This window comes from Culex pipiens, chromosome 3 (assembly GCF_016801865.2).
Source record: "Culex pipiens pallens isolate TS chromosome 3, TS_CPP_V2, whole genome shotgun sequence".
In the NCBI taxonomy this organism is placed as follows: Eukaryota; Metazoa; Arthropoda; class Insecta; order Diptera; family Culicidae; genus Culex; species Culex pipiens.
Genome location: NC_068939.1, coordinates 88,830,584 through 88,847,601, shown reverse-complemented (window position 1 = coordinate 88,847,601; position 17,018 = coordinate 88,830,584). Strand labels below are relative to the sequence as shown.

At 37.6% G+C, this 17,018-nt stretch overlaps 3 protein-coding genes across 4 annotated transcripts in view; 2 read left to right on the top strand and 1 right to left on the bottom strand.

The window, feature by feature from the left end:
• Nucleotides 1–17,018, bottom strand: part of LOC120431867 (coatomer subunit epsilon-like) — a 379,780-nt gene that overhangs the window by 162,408 nt on the left and 200,354 nt on the right. The window lies entirely within an intron of this gene.
• LOC120429810 (acidic mammalian chitinase-like) lies at nt 12,560–14,289 on the top strand. 2 transcript variants are annotated; one of them, XM_052710930.1, is made up of 4 exons: nt 12,560–13,001; nt 13,065–13,906; nt 13,969–14,091; nt 14,145–14,289. In XM_052710930.1, the coding sequence occupies exons 1-4, from the start codon at nt 12,929–12,931 to the stop codon at nt 14,268–14,270; spliced, it is 1,164 nt and encodes a 387-aa protein (XP_052566890.1). In that variant the 5' UTR covers nt 12,560–12,928; the 3' UTR covers nt 14,271–14,289. The 2 variants fall into 2 exon arrangements, with proteins under 2 accessions (XP_052566890.1, XP_039450794.1); XM_039594860.2 differs by having other exon boundaries at nt 12,560–13,007.
• Nucleotides 14,829–16,102, top strand: LOC120429811 (chitinase-3-like protein 1). The gene is made up of 3 exons (XM_039594861.2): nt 14,829–15,641; nt 15,698–15,820; nt 15,877–16,102. The coding sequence occupies exons 1-3, from the start codon at nt 14,838–14,840 to the stop codon at nt 16,009–16,011; spliced, it is 1,062 nt and encodes a 353-aa protein (XP_039450795.1). The 5' UTR covers nt 14,829–14,837; the 3' UTR covers nt 16,012–16,102.

The following is a 17,018-nucleotide window of genomic DNA, read 5'->3' as shown; positions in this document are numbered from 1 at the left end:
TCGTTCAGAGAAAAATGAAATGTAACGATTTTTGCACCAGCTAAAAATGCAGTAATAACACTGACTTTTTTAAAACGATCAAATATTTGTAAATCAAGGAACATTGTGAGTGTTTAAGAAAATACAAAAACTACATTCAAAACATTATTCTTGTTTTTGTTGTTTACTGAAAATCTGGAGTTTTTTTCTTAAATATTAGTATACGAATACAAAATATGCAATATGCAATGTTTTGTTTAGTTTATAACATTTCATGTTCAAGTCGAAGAGTTTTGGTCTTACGAAAAATTTATAGAGCTCTGATTTTGAATCTTTTTTATGATGGTGATACTAACTAAAAAACACGTTTCCAACAATTACATTTGAAAAAAGTTTGTTTTCCAATACATTAAGAATGTGCTAATTTCATCCTTCAGTATCTGTCTCGTTTTTACATCCTACAAATTTCACTTTGCCATCAGAGTTCTCATGACTTGCTCTTTTTAAAACATTCACAAAATAAACCGCGATTTGTTGAATCAAATCTTCATGTTCTTCCATCTTTTCATCGTTTGTTTTTTTTCGAAATGTCAAGTTTGCTCTTAAAAATAATAAACATATCCAGAGTTTTTTTTGAAAAGGTTTCAAAAACATGTGAGACACAATAGCTATTGGACCTTCTATGAAAACTCTAGATTTGTAATTAAAATGTTTACAGGTATTCACAAGCTATAGAAAACCTTTGGATCTTTTATCGGATAAATATGTTTTGTAAGGAATTTGAAAAGAACAATAATTGATTATCAACTGTGATCTGAGGAAAACCCGGAAAACTATCCAAATTATCTCTTTTTAGCAAATTGGCAGTTAAATAGAATTATTTAATTAGCAAAAGCTTAGAAAAGTAATTCAATTTGAAAAAGAAATCGAAATTCCGAACTAATCCGTATAATGCGAAAAATTTCGTATACACAAATTCCGGCCTATTAAAAATCCGCGGACCATGGCTCTTGTTTTGCTCGAATGCTAGACAGAAACCTAGGGAATAGATTTTGGCTTGTAAAGTGTGATTTTGGAACATTTTCCCATATTCGGGCATTTCAATGTTCTTTTTTCTTTGTTCAGCGATTCCATTTGAAAAGAACCTAAACCGAAAAAAAATTCTCTATTTTTTTGCTTGGCCATTAGGGTGACCTACATCGTGCTAGAGTGGTTCGAAAAATGGCAATTTTCGTCATTTTTCGCAAAAACTGCGATAACTTAAAAATTTTAGCGATGACTCATACATGATAGGGTACCAAAAGTTGCGTTATTTGATTACGAAAATTTTGGTACCCTACACAGCAAATAAAGTAGTAATCCAGCTGCGTGTAAAAGGCCTGGGTGTATAATAAATTTTGCATTATTTTATGAAATTCTGTGTAATATTACACTCTTAAATATGTAGCCCATCAGTATGGGAAACCTACTTGACCGAAATGTCAAGCTCATATATGCGTTTATCCTTGTATCTTTACATCGGTCTGACGGCCGAGTGGGCTAAGGCGTCAGTCCTTACTTTTGGTGCTTGGTTTGAATCCCGTTGGATGCAACTTTTTTTTTGTGTTTGCAAAATTTGTACATGCAGTGTGTAATATTAAGTGTTTATTTTGACGAAGGTGATGTGCATGCTTTTGCATGCGATTTTACCATCGGATTTTTTGCTGTGTAACATGTATAGGTCATCGTTGAAATTTTGAAGTTATCGCAGTTTTAGTGAAAAAAGTAGATTTTTTTGCCGATTTTGTCATTTTCCTGTTTTTGCGCGTGGCGCGTCCAAAAACTCAGTTTTTATTTTCTAAAAATCATATCTCGGAAACGTAAGTTTTCCGAGTAATCCGATAAAAATATTTTCAGACATAGGCTCTTTGGTCCAGTCACGGTCAAAACGCCAGTTTTCATACGACTTTTTCAAATGTTAAACTAGATTTTTGAAACTTTTTACTATTTTTCTCAAATAGCCAAACTAATCACCTTTCTTTTGTGTCTAAGACAGCTACAATCGGAAAAAATGACACGGAAATATGATTTTTTTGAAAAAAAGTTGTTTTTGCGAAAAATAACATAAATTGCAATTTTTCGAACCACTCTAGCACGATGTAGGTCACCCTAATGGCCAAGCAAAAAAAAAAAAAATACAGGTCTAATTATTTTTGCTATTCCGGCATCTGGAGAGCGACTCCGTTTCCAGCTCTCAAAAGACCCGACTCCATCAACTCTTATAAAATGTTGGTGAAAATTATCCAACTCCGACTCCGTCTCTGACATCTGAAAGTATACACTCAAAGTCGAAAGTTTTCTTTTTCAACTTCAACTTTTTGCTTTGTTTAAATTATTATTACATAATTAGAAAAAACCTGATAGCAACATAATGTGTACGAAGTACTCAACTCGACATGTTTGAAGATGATATCAGTATCGAACCCCTTAATGTTTACCACCCCCACAAATAAACGTGGGTGCGCATGGTTGCTTAAGATGCTACCATAGCATTTATACCCAAAATTTTAAATTTTTGTTATTGGCAGTAAATCAAACAAAATGATCGTACAATTCTAAATTGTTTATCTTATTAAGGTTTGTTTCATAGGAGATTGAATTATAGATCTTTCTTAAGTCTGAACTGTAAATAATTTATGAATAAAATATAATCTAAGCCAGACTTCCGAAGGCTTCAAAGAGCATCAAATGCTGGAATAACTACCCCCTTCTTTCTTATCAATGTCTAGGCGTAGGTACTGTGTAAAGGTAACCAGAAAGATCATTGGTGGAAAATTGTTAAGCGCGATTGTTAAATAAATAATAATACCTTTAAGAACCAACATATCTGGAAATGTTCGTAACTTTTGTGAAATATTCGCTAAAAAATCACACCAATTTATTATTTCCAAACAAATCAAGAAAGCAGTTCTTCAGATCGTGAAAACTCAGGATGTAATAATGAAAAGCATCAAAGGTGTGAATTTTAATTAACATTTTCACATGTGTGTCAGTTCGCGACAGTCAGGTACACCCGCGAGAATCAACTAGGCAGCGGCAGTAGCGGTCGAGGAAAAAACTCGACGTTGAGAATACTATTTTTATCCTCGCGGAGCAATTTCACCAAAACAAACACCTAATGGAATTTTGTGTCATAAACATCGCCAAAAAAGTGGCAGAACTCACATCGTGAGAGGCGAAGAGAGAGTGAGCGTTCGTTTGAGCTGCCAACAGTATCAGATGATCGTGCTTGTCCAGGCCATCGTGAGACGCCGTGCGTCTCCATTGGTTGCTCGCGAGAAATCCGACAAAGAATTGCTGAATGAAGGAAAATCATCGCCGAAGGTTGGGGGAAGTCATCGTGCTGAGCGAGTTTTGAAATTTCGTTCGGACCATTTGGACTCATATTGCGGCAGCGTGGAAAAATAGAGCGAGAGAGCGAACGAGTCGAGCCGAAATGGAGAGTTTTGGGTTTTATTTTTAGACATTTTCCACTTTGTAGCACTAACTAGAAGTTTTCGGGGAGTTCGCGAGAAGGTGGTCGCCACACTTATGATCGCGCGTTACACCGGTGAGAGTATGTGTGAATGTGCAAATAACCTCGACCACTTCCCAACGGCTTGAACAACTCACCAACGACGATCTCGGTGTGACGGTGGTCGCTGGTTCGGAGATAAATTGGAACAGCCAGTTCGGCACGACTTCGGGAACCGTCCGACGAATTCCAGGACCCCGGGCATGGGAATGGAGCACTTTTATTTTATATTAGATGATGTTAATTTTTTAACACTCGCGCTCCTAAGATGGCCGCGTGCGCGAGGAGCTGAAAGTTCCGTCGTCGGGTGGACTCTGAGTATAAATATGTGCGCCGTTTTTTCCCCGTTATCATCATCGCATTGCTGCTGGCCAGATCGCAAATGAATGTATGGATCTTGCCAAGGTGGAAGAAATTACCATTCCGAACGTGATAAATTCGTCACCGCGTGCGTGGGCCGTGGCATACTTTTTTCTGTTGGAATATTGCTTAACTGTTTTATTTCTGTTATGTAATGGCATTTCTTGCCTAAAGTTCATAATAATCCTATTAGTTCTATGAACTAAATACTGATTGAGATGTTTTTTTTATCAACGTTACGTTTTATTCTCCTAATCCTCTTAGTTTTTTTCCGAACCGGTTTTCGTAGAATGTTAAAAGATAACTTTCATATTTTATCCATTTTGGTCAAACCAGCTTAAAGAATTAAATTTAAAACAAAAAAACTAACTTAATCCACCTATGTGGATGGTGCCTTCCTCACCTTTACAAACAGTGGGTGACTTGATGGGACACATACATTTGAACACAAATTTCATCTATTTTTTTAGAGCCGGAATAAAAAAGTACACAAATATCACTTAAGTGGTCATAACTCGAGACAGGGATGCCAGATCCTCGATGTTAAGGACTCGTTGGAAAGGTCTCTTGATTACCTATCCAACGAGGGGTCGGATGATGGTTCCGGACATCGTTTACATACATTTAAGTGAGATCCGGCTTCAAAAAAGTACATAAATATCACTTAAGTGGTCATAACTCGAGACAGGGTTGCCAGATCTTCAATGTTGTGGACTCGTTGGAAAGGTCTCTTGATTACCTAACCAACGATGGGTCAGATAATGGATCCGGACATAGTTTATATACATTTAAGAGAGATCCGGATAATTGTGGAAACACATTTTTATACATAACTTTTGAACTACTTATCGAAACTTCAAGCAGTTAAATAGTGACGTATGGTACCCTAAACCGAGTCTAATGCGACCGGTTTGACCTAAATCGGTTCAGCCAGTGCTGAGAAAACTGAGTAAGAATTTTGGTCACACACATACACACAGACATTTTTTTTCAGTTTTCGATTCTGAGTCGATAGGTATACATGAAGGTGGGTCTACGACGTTTCTGAAAGAAATTCATTTTCCGAGCAGGATTATAGCCTTACCTCAGGTGAGGAAGGCAAAACGTCTACACATAATTACAAAAATTACTGCAGCATGCGCAGGCTCAAATCGAGGTGAGGCATAAACTTTACGGTCCTCAGAATCACGTGCAGTTTGAATGTTTTTTCTCTAAAGTATGTATGGAGAAATAGGCCGATTCATCGCCTAGGAGCGAATTTATTATCCATACAAACTTTGGAAGATAACCATTATGCAATCTAATCTAATCTAATCTAATCGAACACAAGCGCAGCCAGTCCGAAGAAAGCATCCTGGAAGAACTTGCGGTTAGATTACACCCCAAGTCCTTTCTTGTCAATATTAATAATTGCAGTACATCCGAGTTACCCCGAAAATGTATAGCAAAAATTAAAGCGGCCAGGCCTACTGCGATGCATTAACCGCAGAGACAGATTCTGTGAACGGATCACATTTCACAGAATCATCAGGAGAGGAAGGATGCGTGGACATACCGTACCAAACGCTCCGAATCAATTAGGTGTGATGTGTAAGTGTAAATTTGCAAATTATTATATTTTGAGGAGGGAAGGGGAAATGGGAAAATTGGGTTTGGATAATCGGGATTAGGGAATGAAAAAGTGGAAAAGGGGAGGAGGGTTTATTTAATTTATAATATTATAATATAGGGAAATATAATCAAATATCAAATAATGTTAGACAGCTCTCACCAAGAAACAGCAAATCTTCAAAAACACATCCCGATGTCCCGATAGTCTGACCCCAGGATCTTGGCAGGACACAGGCCGGTTGGATGAAGTGGAAGCGTTCTTTTAGCACCGAATATGTCAACTCCCAACAAATATTCTCGGATGTTTCGGTGGTTTAAATTGCACATCCAGGATAGACTCTACCACAGTCTCTTGAAAAGACATCCGCCATATCCTCCGTAAATGGATTTGATGGCGATCAGTTCCACTCAGGTAACGGCCTCTTCCAGCTTGGTTAATGCCTTCCACTTACTTTTCGTGTTCCTAATCCTTGGCAGTTCCGAAAGATTTATTGAATTTTCAACGAAATTCACTTCAGCGACAATTAGAAACAAAATTCCCTTTTAGCACAAAAAAATCCTTACAAAATAACGCATATAAAGGGAAAAAACAAAATTTGGCAAAAATGACGCGAAGTGAAAAAGTTTTCCAACCGCCAGCCTTGGAAGATAACCATTATGCAATGTATAAATATATTTGAAAAAAAAAATCAAGCTGCACGTGACCGAGCCACGTAGCCCAGTGGTAACGCTTCCGCCTCGTAAGCGGTAGATCGGGGTTCAAATCCCGGCTCGGACCAACACAACTGGTGATCTTTTCCCTTCTGGAATCGATTGCTTAGTAAAGGGAAGGTAGTGTATCGTCACAAACTGGACCTTATCACGACGCCTTAGGGAGGCGACCTATGGAATGTTATCATTAACCCTAACATGTTAACATTAAGTTGAGAATGAAACTGCCACTGAATCCGCTTTGTAAATGCCGGCCCCGATACTCTTCAAGGGTGTTCCCCTCAGGAACTGGGAAAGATTTACTTTTTTTTTACGTGATTCTGGGGGCCACAAAATTCATGCTTCACGCTATTAAATAACGCTATTAAATTTTGGTGTTATCCGAGGTTTCAGTTATCCAAGGGAACTTTGGGATGAAATACACAATTTTGTATCGTATTTTTTTATTTTCTCACTTCAAATTCGAGTTCTGCAATAACATTTAAGGAGTTACATACAATCGGCGAAATTGGGGGAGTTGTTATGAGCTGAACTGAACTGAACTTTTTTTAAACAAACAAAATTGTTTCTGAACTATTAACAAAATAAATTTGAAGACATTTGGCTGTATCAATGCCGAGATACAGCTATTTGAAGTTAAGAGTTTCAAAAAAAACGGGTGCCATGATATCTCAACACTGCTTTGACCAAATTGGCTCAAAATTTGGGTGAAGGGTGATCATGACAAAGGCCAAATTTTAAAAATATTATTAAAAAAGACACTTATATTATTATGTTTTTCATTTAAAAAAATCGTCTGTTTTTGATTTTTGTATTTTTACAAAAAAAAAATCAAAATCGTGTTTCGTCATGAACACGGGATATGTGTTGAGTGTATTCAACCCAAATTTCAGCCAATTTGATCCTTCCAATCTTGAGATATCGTGGCACCCGTAAATCAATTCGGTGTTTCGAGAAAAACGCTCAGAAAGTTCGACAGTTCGCTTGAGCATGACAAATTTTTCGGGTTAAATCGTCTTTTACATAAATAATTTAATCATGAAATATCTCTATGAAACTTTCATGTGTAACCCCTTATGTCGAATTGCCTGTTTCGTTACACTCAAAAAACTCAACTCAAAAAACCACCGCCATTCTCCATTTTTTTTAATTGTTTTTTAGATTCCAACATCACATAAGAGCATTTTTAGGGTCTCTTTAAGCTGAATGACCCAAAACAAGACAACAACAAAAGAAATTACTTCGGATAGTGTCTGTTGTGTGCTATCTTTTGACAACGACCATTTTGGTTGAAATGAGTTAATGATGGCGTTTTATTAGGCCGTTTCGTCATTCAAGATTGATAGCAAAACTAAGAAGTTTTACAATCGAGTTGCAAAAACTTGATTTTAGTCTTTTCATTTTTACAACTTGTGGGATATTTTGAAAATCTAGGAAAAAGATCCTGAAAAGCTTCTAACAAAAAAAAATGAATTTGACTAATCTGGGGCTTTGCAAATTGGATGAAACATAAAATTTTCCATTAGATAGACATAATGGACGAATTATGGGCTTTCTACCAGGGATGCCAGGTGGTTTTCTAAAAATGTCTGTGAAAAAGTCTGTGTAAGTCTGTGTAATTATCTAAAATTCAAATATACCAATTTACAGTCATAGAAATTCATCAGATATTGCGTTTTTAAGCATTTGAAGACAAACGAATTAAGTTTCGGTTGATATTTTTACAAAATAATAATTTAATGAAGTTTTTTAAAAGTCTGTGCACCTCAAAAAATGTCTGGCACAAGCTCAAATGTCTGTGAAACACAGACAAATCTGTGTATCTGGCATCCTTGCTATCTACAATCACTTTATTTAGAAAATTGTACTTAGCATAGGAATTTGAATCAATGGAAATGAGTATGTTCTTCTAAATCGAAAATCGAAATCGAAAATCGAATTTAGTATTTTAAGATTGATAGCTTCTATAGTTATAGATACACTATAGTTGTTATTTAAGACCAAAAATCTAAATCATTCCCGAATCATCTTAGTGTTTTAAAATTCGTTGATATCCAAATATTGTGAAATTTCTGTCGGATTGTACTCTTTCACCTATGTCGTGCAACACACATAAACAAATTTCCAATTTTCAGACAGTTTAAATGTTTTAATGATTCCATACAACATGTGGTGTACTGTTGCAAATTGCTAGTTAGTACCGATCGCCCGTTGGACCTGCTGCACTCGTGCCATAATTCAACACACACCGCCTTCACCGAGGCCATGTTTATTGCCTTTCTTCTATGTGTGTGTGATTGTGTGTGTGCGTGTGTGCGTTTTCACCGTTGTTGATGCTCAATGCTCGCGGCGACCGGCGGCACTGCGCCGTTCTTCATAATATTTATTTTCATAAATCTTGCCCACTAATTTTAGCCCGACTTTTCGTAAAGGTATGTCACACATTTTTTATCTCCGGCGCGGACTGGCAGCATTTTGCGAGTCAACGCACACACACACACACGGTAGTGCCAGCGACTAACTTGTCGGGTGCGAGCGACTAAGCTCGGTCTAGAAGAGGGTACAGAGTCTGCCAGGTTCACTCTACACTGAGGTTTTGGGCAACATGTTGCTTGCTCTGGGAGGAAAATCTGGTCCGATGCGGGAATTTACGTGGGTTGCAGATTTTTTTGCTCCCCCTCTACGGCTGACGGTTCGTTTAGTTTTGCTTTTCCACGATCGTCGTGAAAATGTTCGTGTATGTGTGTGAGGGTGTTTGCATGTGAGGAAAATCAGGAAAAATGGTGCATACGTGGGTGCTTAGCGAGAGTGAGCGAGATTTGTGTGATTGAAAATGCGATACTTTCAAAGGTCGTCGATGACGTTCACCGAAGAGGTGGAAAATTGTAATTGAGTTCTACCTCAAATTTTTTGAAGTAAGACACAAATACGTTTAAAAATTTTATAACACTAATTATTATTCAACCTCTTTTTCCTAAATGTACGATTAGTCATCTTAAGCTCCCGCCAACTGTTGTTACCGGAGATAGATGTTATGTCCAACAATCAAAGTCATTTTTCAGGATTTTCAGCCTCAGCCAGGGGTTTGTGGCGGGTACGATTATTCCATTTGCTGGCGAGGTCTCGTATGTTTGAGCATATTCTTTGGCGAGTTGTTGGAGAACGTGGAAGACGATTCAACGATTTCAAGACATCCCACTCAAATGTCTAAAATTAGCGAGGAAAGTATTTCGCGCATACTTAAACCTCACCGGTGCTGCTGACGAAGGTGGAAATAAGTGATACTCTTCGGTTTGGAATGAAAATATGGAACATTTCAAAGGCCGGCATGAGGATGAGGAGACTTTGCCGATGAATTATGTGGGGTTGCACTGCTTAGTTTGTCAACCTTTCAATTAAAAAATAATACTTGAAATCTTTAATAGTAAGTGAATCTTTTCCTGTTCCTGAAGGGAACACCCGTGAAGAGTATCGGAACGGCATTTACAAAGAGGATTTAGTGACAGTTTATTAATCAACTAATGTTAACATGTTAAGGTTATTGTTAACATTCCATACACCCAACTGGCAGTCGCATGATTGTGATGCATGGCGGCATGAAAGTATATCAGAATCTGCATGAAATCTGTCCTCATGCATTTTTTGCGATATAGGAGTATGACATTTTTGCCTGTTACCGACAATTATCGACATTACCGACGGCTTTTTGGTTGTATTTCACAAAAAAAACCTTAACAGAACGAGGATTGAACCACCAACTTCTTGGTTATTGATCCGACACGCTAACACCGCGCCATGGACGCTTGATGAAAAGTGAGTGAAAGAGCACCAACATATGCTTCTCTTTAAAGTGTTGCTCGGGGACGGGCCAGCTTTATATGTGTTGGTGAGAACTGCAGATCGCTGAAATTTTTACACGCGGGCAAAAATGATCTAGGGGCTTGCTGTAAAAAATGTTATAAAATTATAACATTTTCTGCAGCAAATCCAATGTTGCAGATTTTGAGATATATTTTTCCTTTGGGTGTAGGTTGTCTTCCTAAGGTGTCTTGATAAGGTCCAGTTTGTGACGATACACTACCTTCCCTTTACTAAGCAATCGATTCCAGAAGGGAAAAGATCACCAGTTGTGCTGGTCCGAGCCGGGATTTGAACCCCGATCTACCGCTTACGAGGCGGAAGCGTTACCACTGGGCTACGTCGCTCGGTCATGGTCATCTTAAATGCCATAACGGATTTGTTAAACAATGCCATCACCATCAGTTTGTTTATTATGTTATTTGAATTCGGAGCTGAAAAGTAGCAATGAGATCTTTGGTTTTTTTTAAATTTTATATTAACTAGCAGCGGTTCTCAACCTTTTCTTGGTTTGGTACCCCTTTTCGTTATTCACGCATGTAATTTTTCGTTTAGATGAGTTTTTAACATTCCAAATTTAATAATGTTTTAAATGAAACTTGATATTTGAAAAAAAGTCCATAGTTTTTTTAATGGTCTGTTACTTATTAGAAAAAAAAAGATTTCCAAAATATCAACTGTTTCAAAATGAGTACTGAATGTGTGACACTTGAAAAAAATCATGTTTCGTAAATTTCATTCATGCAAACAGCTTAAGCGTCAATTGAGAAAAGTTTGAACCAATGATCATAATAGGACACTTTAGCAATTTTTATCAATCTTTTCACATTTTTTTTAGAGAGAATAACTCTTTTTACAAATTTGGAAACTATAAAGCAATAATCTTCAATAAATTTTTTGGTAGTAATAAATCAATGGGTAAAGTTTTATACAAATCGAAAAATGCAATAAAAAGTCAATTTGCAAAAATGAAAGAAATTAAATACTTTGTTGAACACAAAATGTTTGTTGTTGTGCAGGTTTAGTATCAAATATTTTGCTTGAGATATTTTTCTATTGGGTCCTAAAGGGAAGCTTTCATTTGTGATATTATTGTTCACAACGATAAAGCTTATTTTTCTGAGTACAATGACACTTTGTACGACCGGGAACGATTTAAAATCGATTTTAAAATCAATTTGAAAAAATAACTTCGCAGCCCTTCTTGACAAAAGATTCTACTTGACAGCTCGTTCTAAGCGGGCCGTAGTTTATCCATCGAAAAAAAATGATGTCCTGTCCTTTTATTTGCATTTAAATGAAAATCATACATAACAGTTGACATAGGGCTTTAGGACCCGATTGCCCGCCATTATGGGGTTTGTTTTCCGGTACCCCCTAAGACCCCTCATGGTACCCATAGGGGTACATGTACCCCAGGTTGAGAACCGCTGAACTAGTACGTTTATCCTGGGATTTTTTTCTATTCTAGTACCATTAAATTTTTTTGTGTTTGTATTCTAGTTCATTATGTTTTTTAAATTAAAACTTCAACATCCCGCTACGAGAATCGAACTTACGACCTCTGGATTGAAAATCCAGTACACCGCAAGTCGAAACCCATCCCTAAACAAAAATTATGATTTGCAAAGTTCGTTTTCCCACTTTTCCATACATCGACGTCGTCGTGCTATCTTGTCGCACCCGCCATTTCGACGTTCCGAGAAAAACACGTTTTAATGTTTGACCTTGAATAAACAAAAACTAGAGCACGCAATGTAAACAATAACAAACACGTTTTGTTTGGCTGACCATTCTGTGCATTGTCCCAAAGTTTGGTTGAAGTTGGTTGCCGGAGTCCCGAGTTATAATTACAAATGTTTACGGTAATCTTACATGTACGTGCGTCAAACGCGTTTTGACCTGGAATCCCTTTGGCCAGTTGTCGCACTTACATCAATTTTCAGGGAGTGACAAGATAGCATGACAAGATTGAAACTACATTCATATGTAAAGTTTGTGTAAAGTGACAAAATGCACGGATTTTTTTTCGGTTTTTATTGAATATCTCAGTATTGAAATCGAATTTTGGGGATCTGTGAAGGTCAAAAAGTGAGGCATTGTGAGCTGCACAAAATGGCGTTCTTAACTCAATTTGGCTCAAAATGCACATTTAGATAGAACAAGATTGCACCCGAATGTCTCTTGATTTAAGTGGTCCTTAAACGCAAATGAATAAAATAGAACAAGAAAGAGAACATAGATAGAACATAGACTTGAAAAAACCTCCTACTTTATGACTCTGAAGATGTTTATAAGTTATTTCAAACTTGTTTTAAGGTGTCAATCATGGTACAGTGTATTGAAAATAAAAAATATGACAAAGTAAAAAATATTTTATTAACCAAAGTAGGATGATGACAGTCTTATTATTATATTTTATTGTGTACTGTAAATATTTTGGATGTTTGACGAACTATCGATTAAATTTACAACCAAATTTTTCAAACCAGTGACTTTCTGAGTATTCTTATTCCTAGAATTGCAGATCTCTTCTTATGAAAAATATCAAAATGTTCAGTATAAGCGTATCACCCTTTTTTGTTCTGTGCAAACAGGAACTTTTCAATTTTATACCCATATTTTTTCCGATCACACGTTTTGGCATTGTAAATTTTAGAGGTTTTCTGGTAATTTCTTTGTGTCCAAAAATTTATTGATCTAGCCCATAAAGTTGAGCCTCCATATCGTGGCTTATCATGACACACTTCTTGCGATAGTGACAATCATTGCCACATCTTATTTTGGCAATAAAAGCTAGATACGACGCTGATTTTTAACGACGTGATTTGGAGGCAGGCCCCATCAGTGTTCACCATGCCGCGGAGAGGAACAAGTGCCCTATGGTTGATTGGCGCTGTACTGTTGGGATTAGTATGGCGGGTTGCTGGTGAAAGTTAGAAGATTTGTGATTTGTTTATGGACTTTTTGGTAACTTTTATCGTGTTTTTAGAAAATACTCTATGTTATTACGGATCGTGGGCAACGTACCGTCCAGCACGAGGACGGTTCGAAGTCGAAAACATCAATCCGCACCTGTGCACGCATTTGGTGTATACCTTCTTCGGATTGCATGCGAATGGAACGATCCACGTTTTGGATCCGTGGCTAGATTTGGAGGATAACTGGGGTCGCGGTAACATCAGAAGGTTTAACGAGCTGAAGAATATCAATCCGCGGTTGAAAACCCTTGCTGCGATTGGTGGTTACAACGAGGGATCAGAAGATTTCTCCAAGGTAGCTGATAGCGCAGATTTGCGGCATGTTTTTGCTGAAGATTGCAGAGACTTCTGCTTGAGACATGGCTTCGATGGGGTCGATATCGATTGGGAATATCCCAGCACGGCTGATAGGACCAATTTCGTTTTATTGCTAGCTGATTTACGACAAGTGCTTTCCGAAGCCGGATTGATGCTGACGGCAGCCGTTGCTGCACATGTAGACCAAGCGGCTATCTCGTACGATATTCCGTCTATCTCGGTGCTGTTGGATCACATCAATTTGATGGCGTATGATTTCAATGGCGCTTGGAACAGTGTAACGGGTCACAATGCACCACTTTTTGCCGGTCCGGCGGATGTAACGGACTTTCAGCGGACGTTGAACGTCGATTATAGTGTGCGATACTGGCTGGGACAGGGAGCTCCAGCTTTTAAAATGAACGTCGGAGTTGCGTTTTATGGAAGAACATTCACACTTGCGAATACGGCACTCAGTGGACTACAAGCTCCGGCGATTGGACCTGGACTCGCAGGACCATATTCCCGACAAGAAGGTTGGCTTGCTTATTTTGAGGTAAATGTAGCGTTGCCTTGCCAATAATAGCTGTACTGATCGAGATATTCTTGTTATCGAAGATCTGTACTAATTTTCCAATAAACGATTGGATTCGTCACTGGGACAACGATCAGCGAATACCGTTTGGAGTGATGGGCGATCAGTGGATTGGCTATGATGATGTGGAGTCAGTCCAACAAAAGGTTTGTTGATTCTTTGGTTGATAGTGCTGAAACAAAACACATTTAAATTTCAGTGCGATTACATTTATCAACATAATTTAGGAGGAGCAATGGTGTGGTCCATCGATCAAGACGATTTTCACGGCTATTGTGGCGTACAATATCCCCTTTTGTGGACTCTTGAACGATGCTTTAATTGATATTCAATTAAAATTAATACACACGACAAAAGGACTTTTATTTTCTACCGATAAGTGTGGACTTTTTTTTTAAAGGTTCAATAAACCAAAAACATTTTTTTTTTCTTTTCAGGTGTTTTTGAGGCGGTTTCAAAAACACCCAAAACGCAAAAAAAATAAGATTTTGTATATTGGACCTTTAAAAAAACTATAGAAGTCTAGGGGGTATTTAACCTTTTGTGACATTTAATATGATAACAGTTACTGCTATTCGTGTACTTCTTATCTTGTGGTGCAGGTCATCAACCAACTTGAAAGGCGTAATGTATCTATTTTAGATATAAATGCAAGGTGCTGACCTGCCTCAATCAGTATCGTCCATATCTTATTGCAGAATGAATCTTCTAAAGTGGTGTAATTTGTGTCTTTGGTCACTACTTCTACTAAGTGTTTCAGTTTTGGTTTCAGTTGCTGACAGTAAGTCGAGATGTCTGGTTCAGACGTTTTTGCACTTCTCAAAATCATTATAGATAGAATTTGCTTGAATTTCAGAAAATGTTGTATGCTATTTTGCCTAGAGAAGGCAAAATGGACGTGGAAGACATCGATCCTCACCTGTGCACTCATTTGGTGTATACATTTTTCGGATTACATCAAAACGGATCCATAGCAGTGCTGGATCCCTGGCTAGATCTAGAAGACAACTGGGGACGCGCTAACGTTCGGAAGTTCAACGAGCTGAAGGAGGTGAACCCAAAGATGAAAACGTTGGCCGCCGTCGGGGGATACAACGAGGGGTCGGAAACATTCTCTATGGTAGCGTCCGACACGGACCTGAGACAGAGATTCGCTGTCAGTGCACGAGATTTCTGTGTTCGACATGGTTTCGATGGTATGGATATTGGCTGGGAGTATCCAGGACAGCGTGGAGGAGATCCAGCTGCTGATAAGAGCAATTTCGTGCTGTTGCTAGCCCATGTGAAGCAGATTTTTGCAGCAGCTGGACTGATGTTAACGGCGGCCTTGGCGGCAAGTCAAAATCAGGCCGAGATCTCGTACGACATCCCAGGGCTGTCGCAGCATTTGGATTTTATAAACCTGATGACGTACAACTACAACGGAGGCTGGGATGTGGTTACTGGGCATAACGCGCCGCTTTTTGCTGGTCCAGCGGACGTAACGGATTTCCAGCAAATTTTGAACGTTCACCACAGCGTGATGTACTGGATTGGTCAGGGAGCGCCAGAGAACAAGATAAACCTGGGGATTGCTTTCTACGGAAGGACTTTTACATTGAGCAATGTTGACAAATATGGTTTGCGTGCCGCTGTGAAGGGACCAGGAATTCACGGAGCTTATACGCAAGAAAATGGCTATTTAGCGTTTTATGAGGTACTTTTGAGTTTGAATCGACTTCGAAAGTAAAGATTTAAATAAATTTGTTTCAGATTTGCCCATACTTTTCAAACGAAAAATGGATTCGATATTGGAACAAAAATCAAAAGATTCCATTTGGTGTAATTGGTGATCAGTGGATTGGTTATGACGATGTAGAATCAATTGGGCATAAGGTATAGTTTATGGTATGAGAATGCATACAAAATAATACATATATATTTCATTTCAGTGTAACTTCACGAAACAGCACAATTTAGCAGGTTTGATGGCATGGTCAATCGAGAAGGACGACTTTCGTGGGAATTGTGTATCGACCAAATTTCCATTACTACGTGCATTGTTTGATTGCTTATTTACTTCATAATGTTGTACCTTGGATGTTAAGTTTGGAGATCTGATTTAAAAATTGTTTGTTTTTAATATTTTCAATATATTCAATAAAAATATCAAAAATAACAGAAACTTATTTATTTTTCTAAAAAAATATATTTTAGATGATAGATTACTGACTTTGAATTCCCTACGTTGTGTTGTTGTTGTTGTCCAGGCGCGTAAATCTCCAAATTGAATAGAATAAACAATCGTTTGAGGTGACTGCTGAGCCAACCATCTCGGACGGTGGTCAGCGCGCGAAGAGGCAGAATACAAGTTTATTGTTCTCGAAAAGGTACAGAAGTAAATACCCATGGGACGGACACAAATACCGTATTGCACGAACAATTACTTTTCATTAGGCCAATATATTTTTTTAATTTGTTTATCTTCACTTATTTCTGTCAACGCTGACCAGCAATTGAGGAATAGTGCACGAGAATAGGGGTGAATTGGGACCAGACATTTCTTCTGTTCATTTGGCAAAATTAAATAAGATTATTACAAATTATATTAAAAGTTTTTGTTCACTCCCTCCCTTACCTACATTTTTTTTAGAAAAAAATGAGGTCAAACAAAATATTTGGATAAAAAATATGCAATCGAGTGTAAACTTTTTCTAAAAAATAAAATTTATGGACAACAGGTAAGAAAAAAATTAAACTCAAGAAGCTAACTGGTGTCATTCACTTTTGTACCAATGACTGTCATTGACGGTTCTGAATGAAAAACCCAGAAATAGCAAATTGAAATAAAAAATGAATTACGATTTGTACAATGCTTCTAAAAACAGCACATATAAATCAATTCCCTGATTATTGCATTCTGATTTAAGATTTTGATGATATTCCTAAACATAGTCAACTTATGGCCGAGCGAGCATAAAATTTAAATTTTAGTGATGGTTTAAAATTAAAAAAAAAGCTTTGGTTAAGAAAACGTAATGTTACATGGCTCTAAAACCTTAATTTACTGAGATACAAGAAACATAGTTGAAAA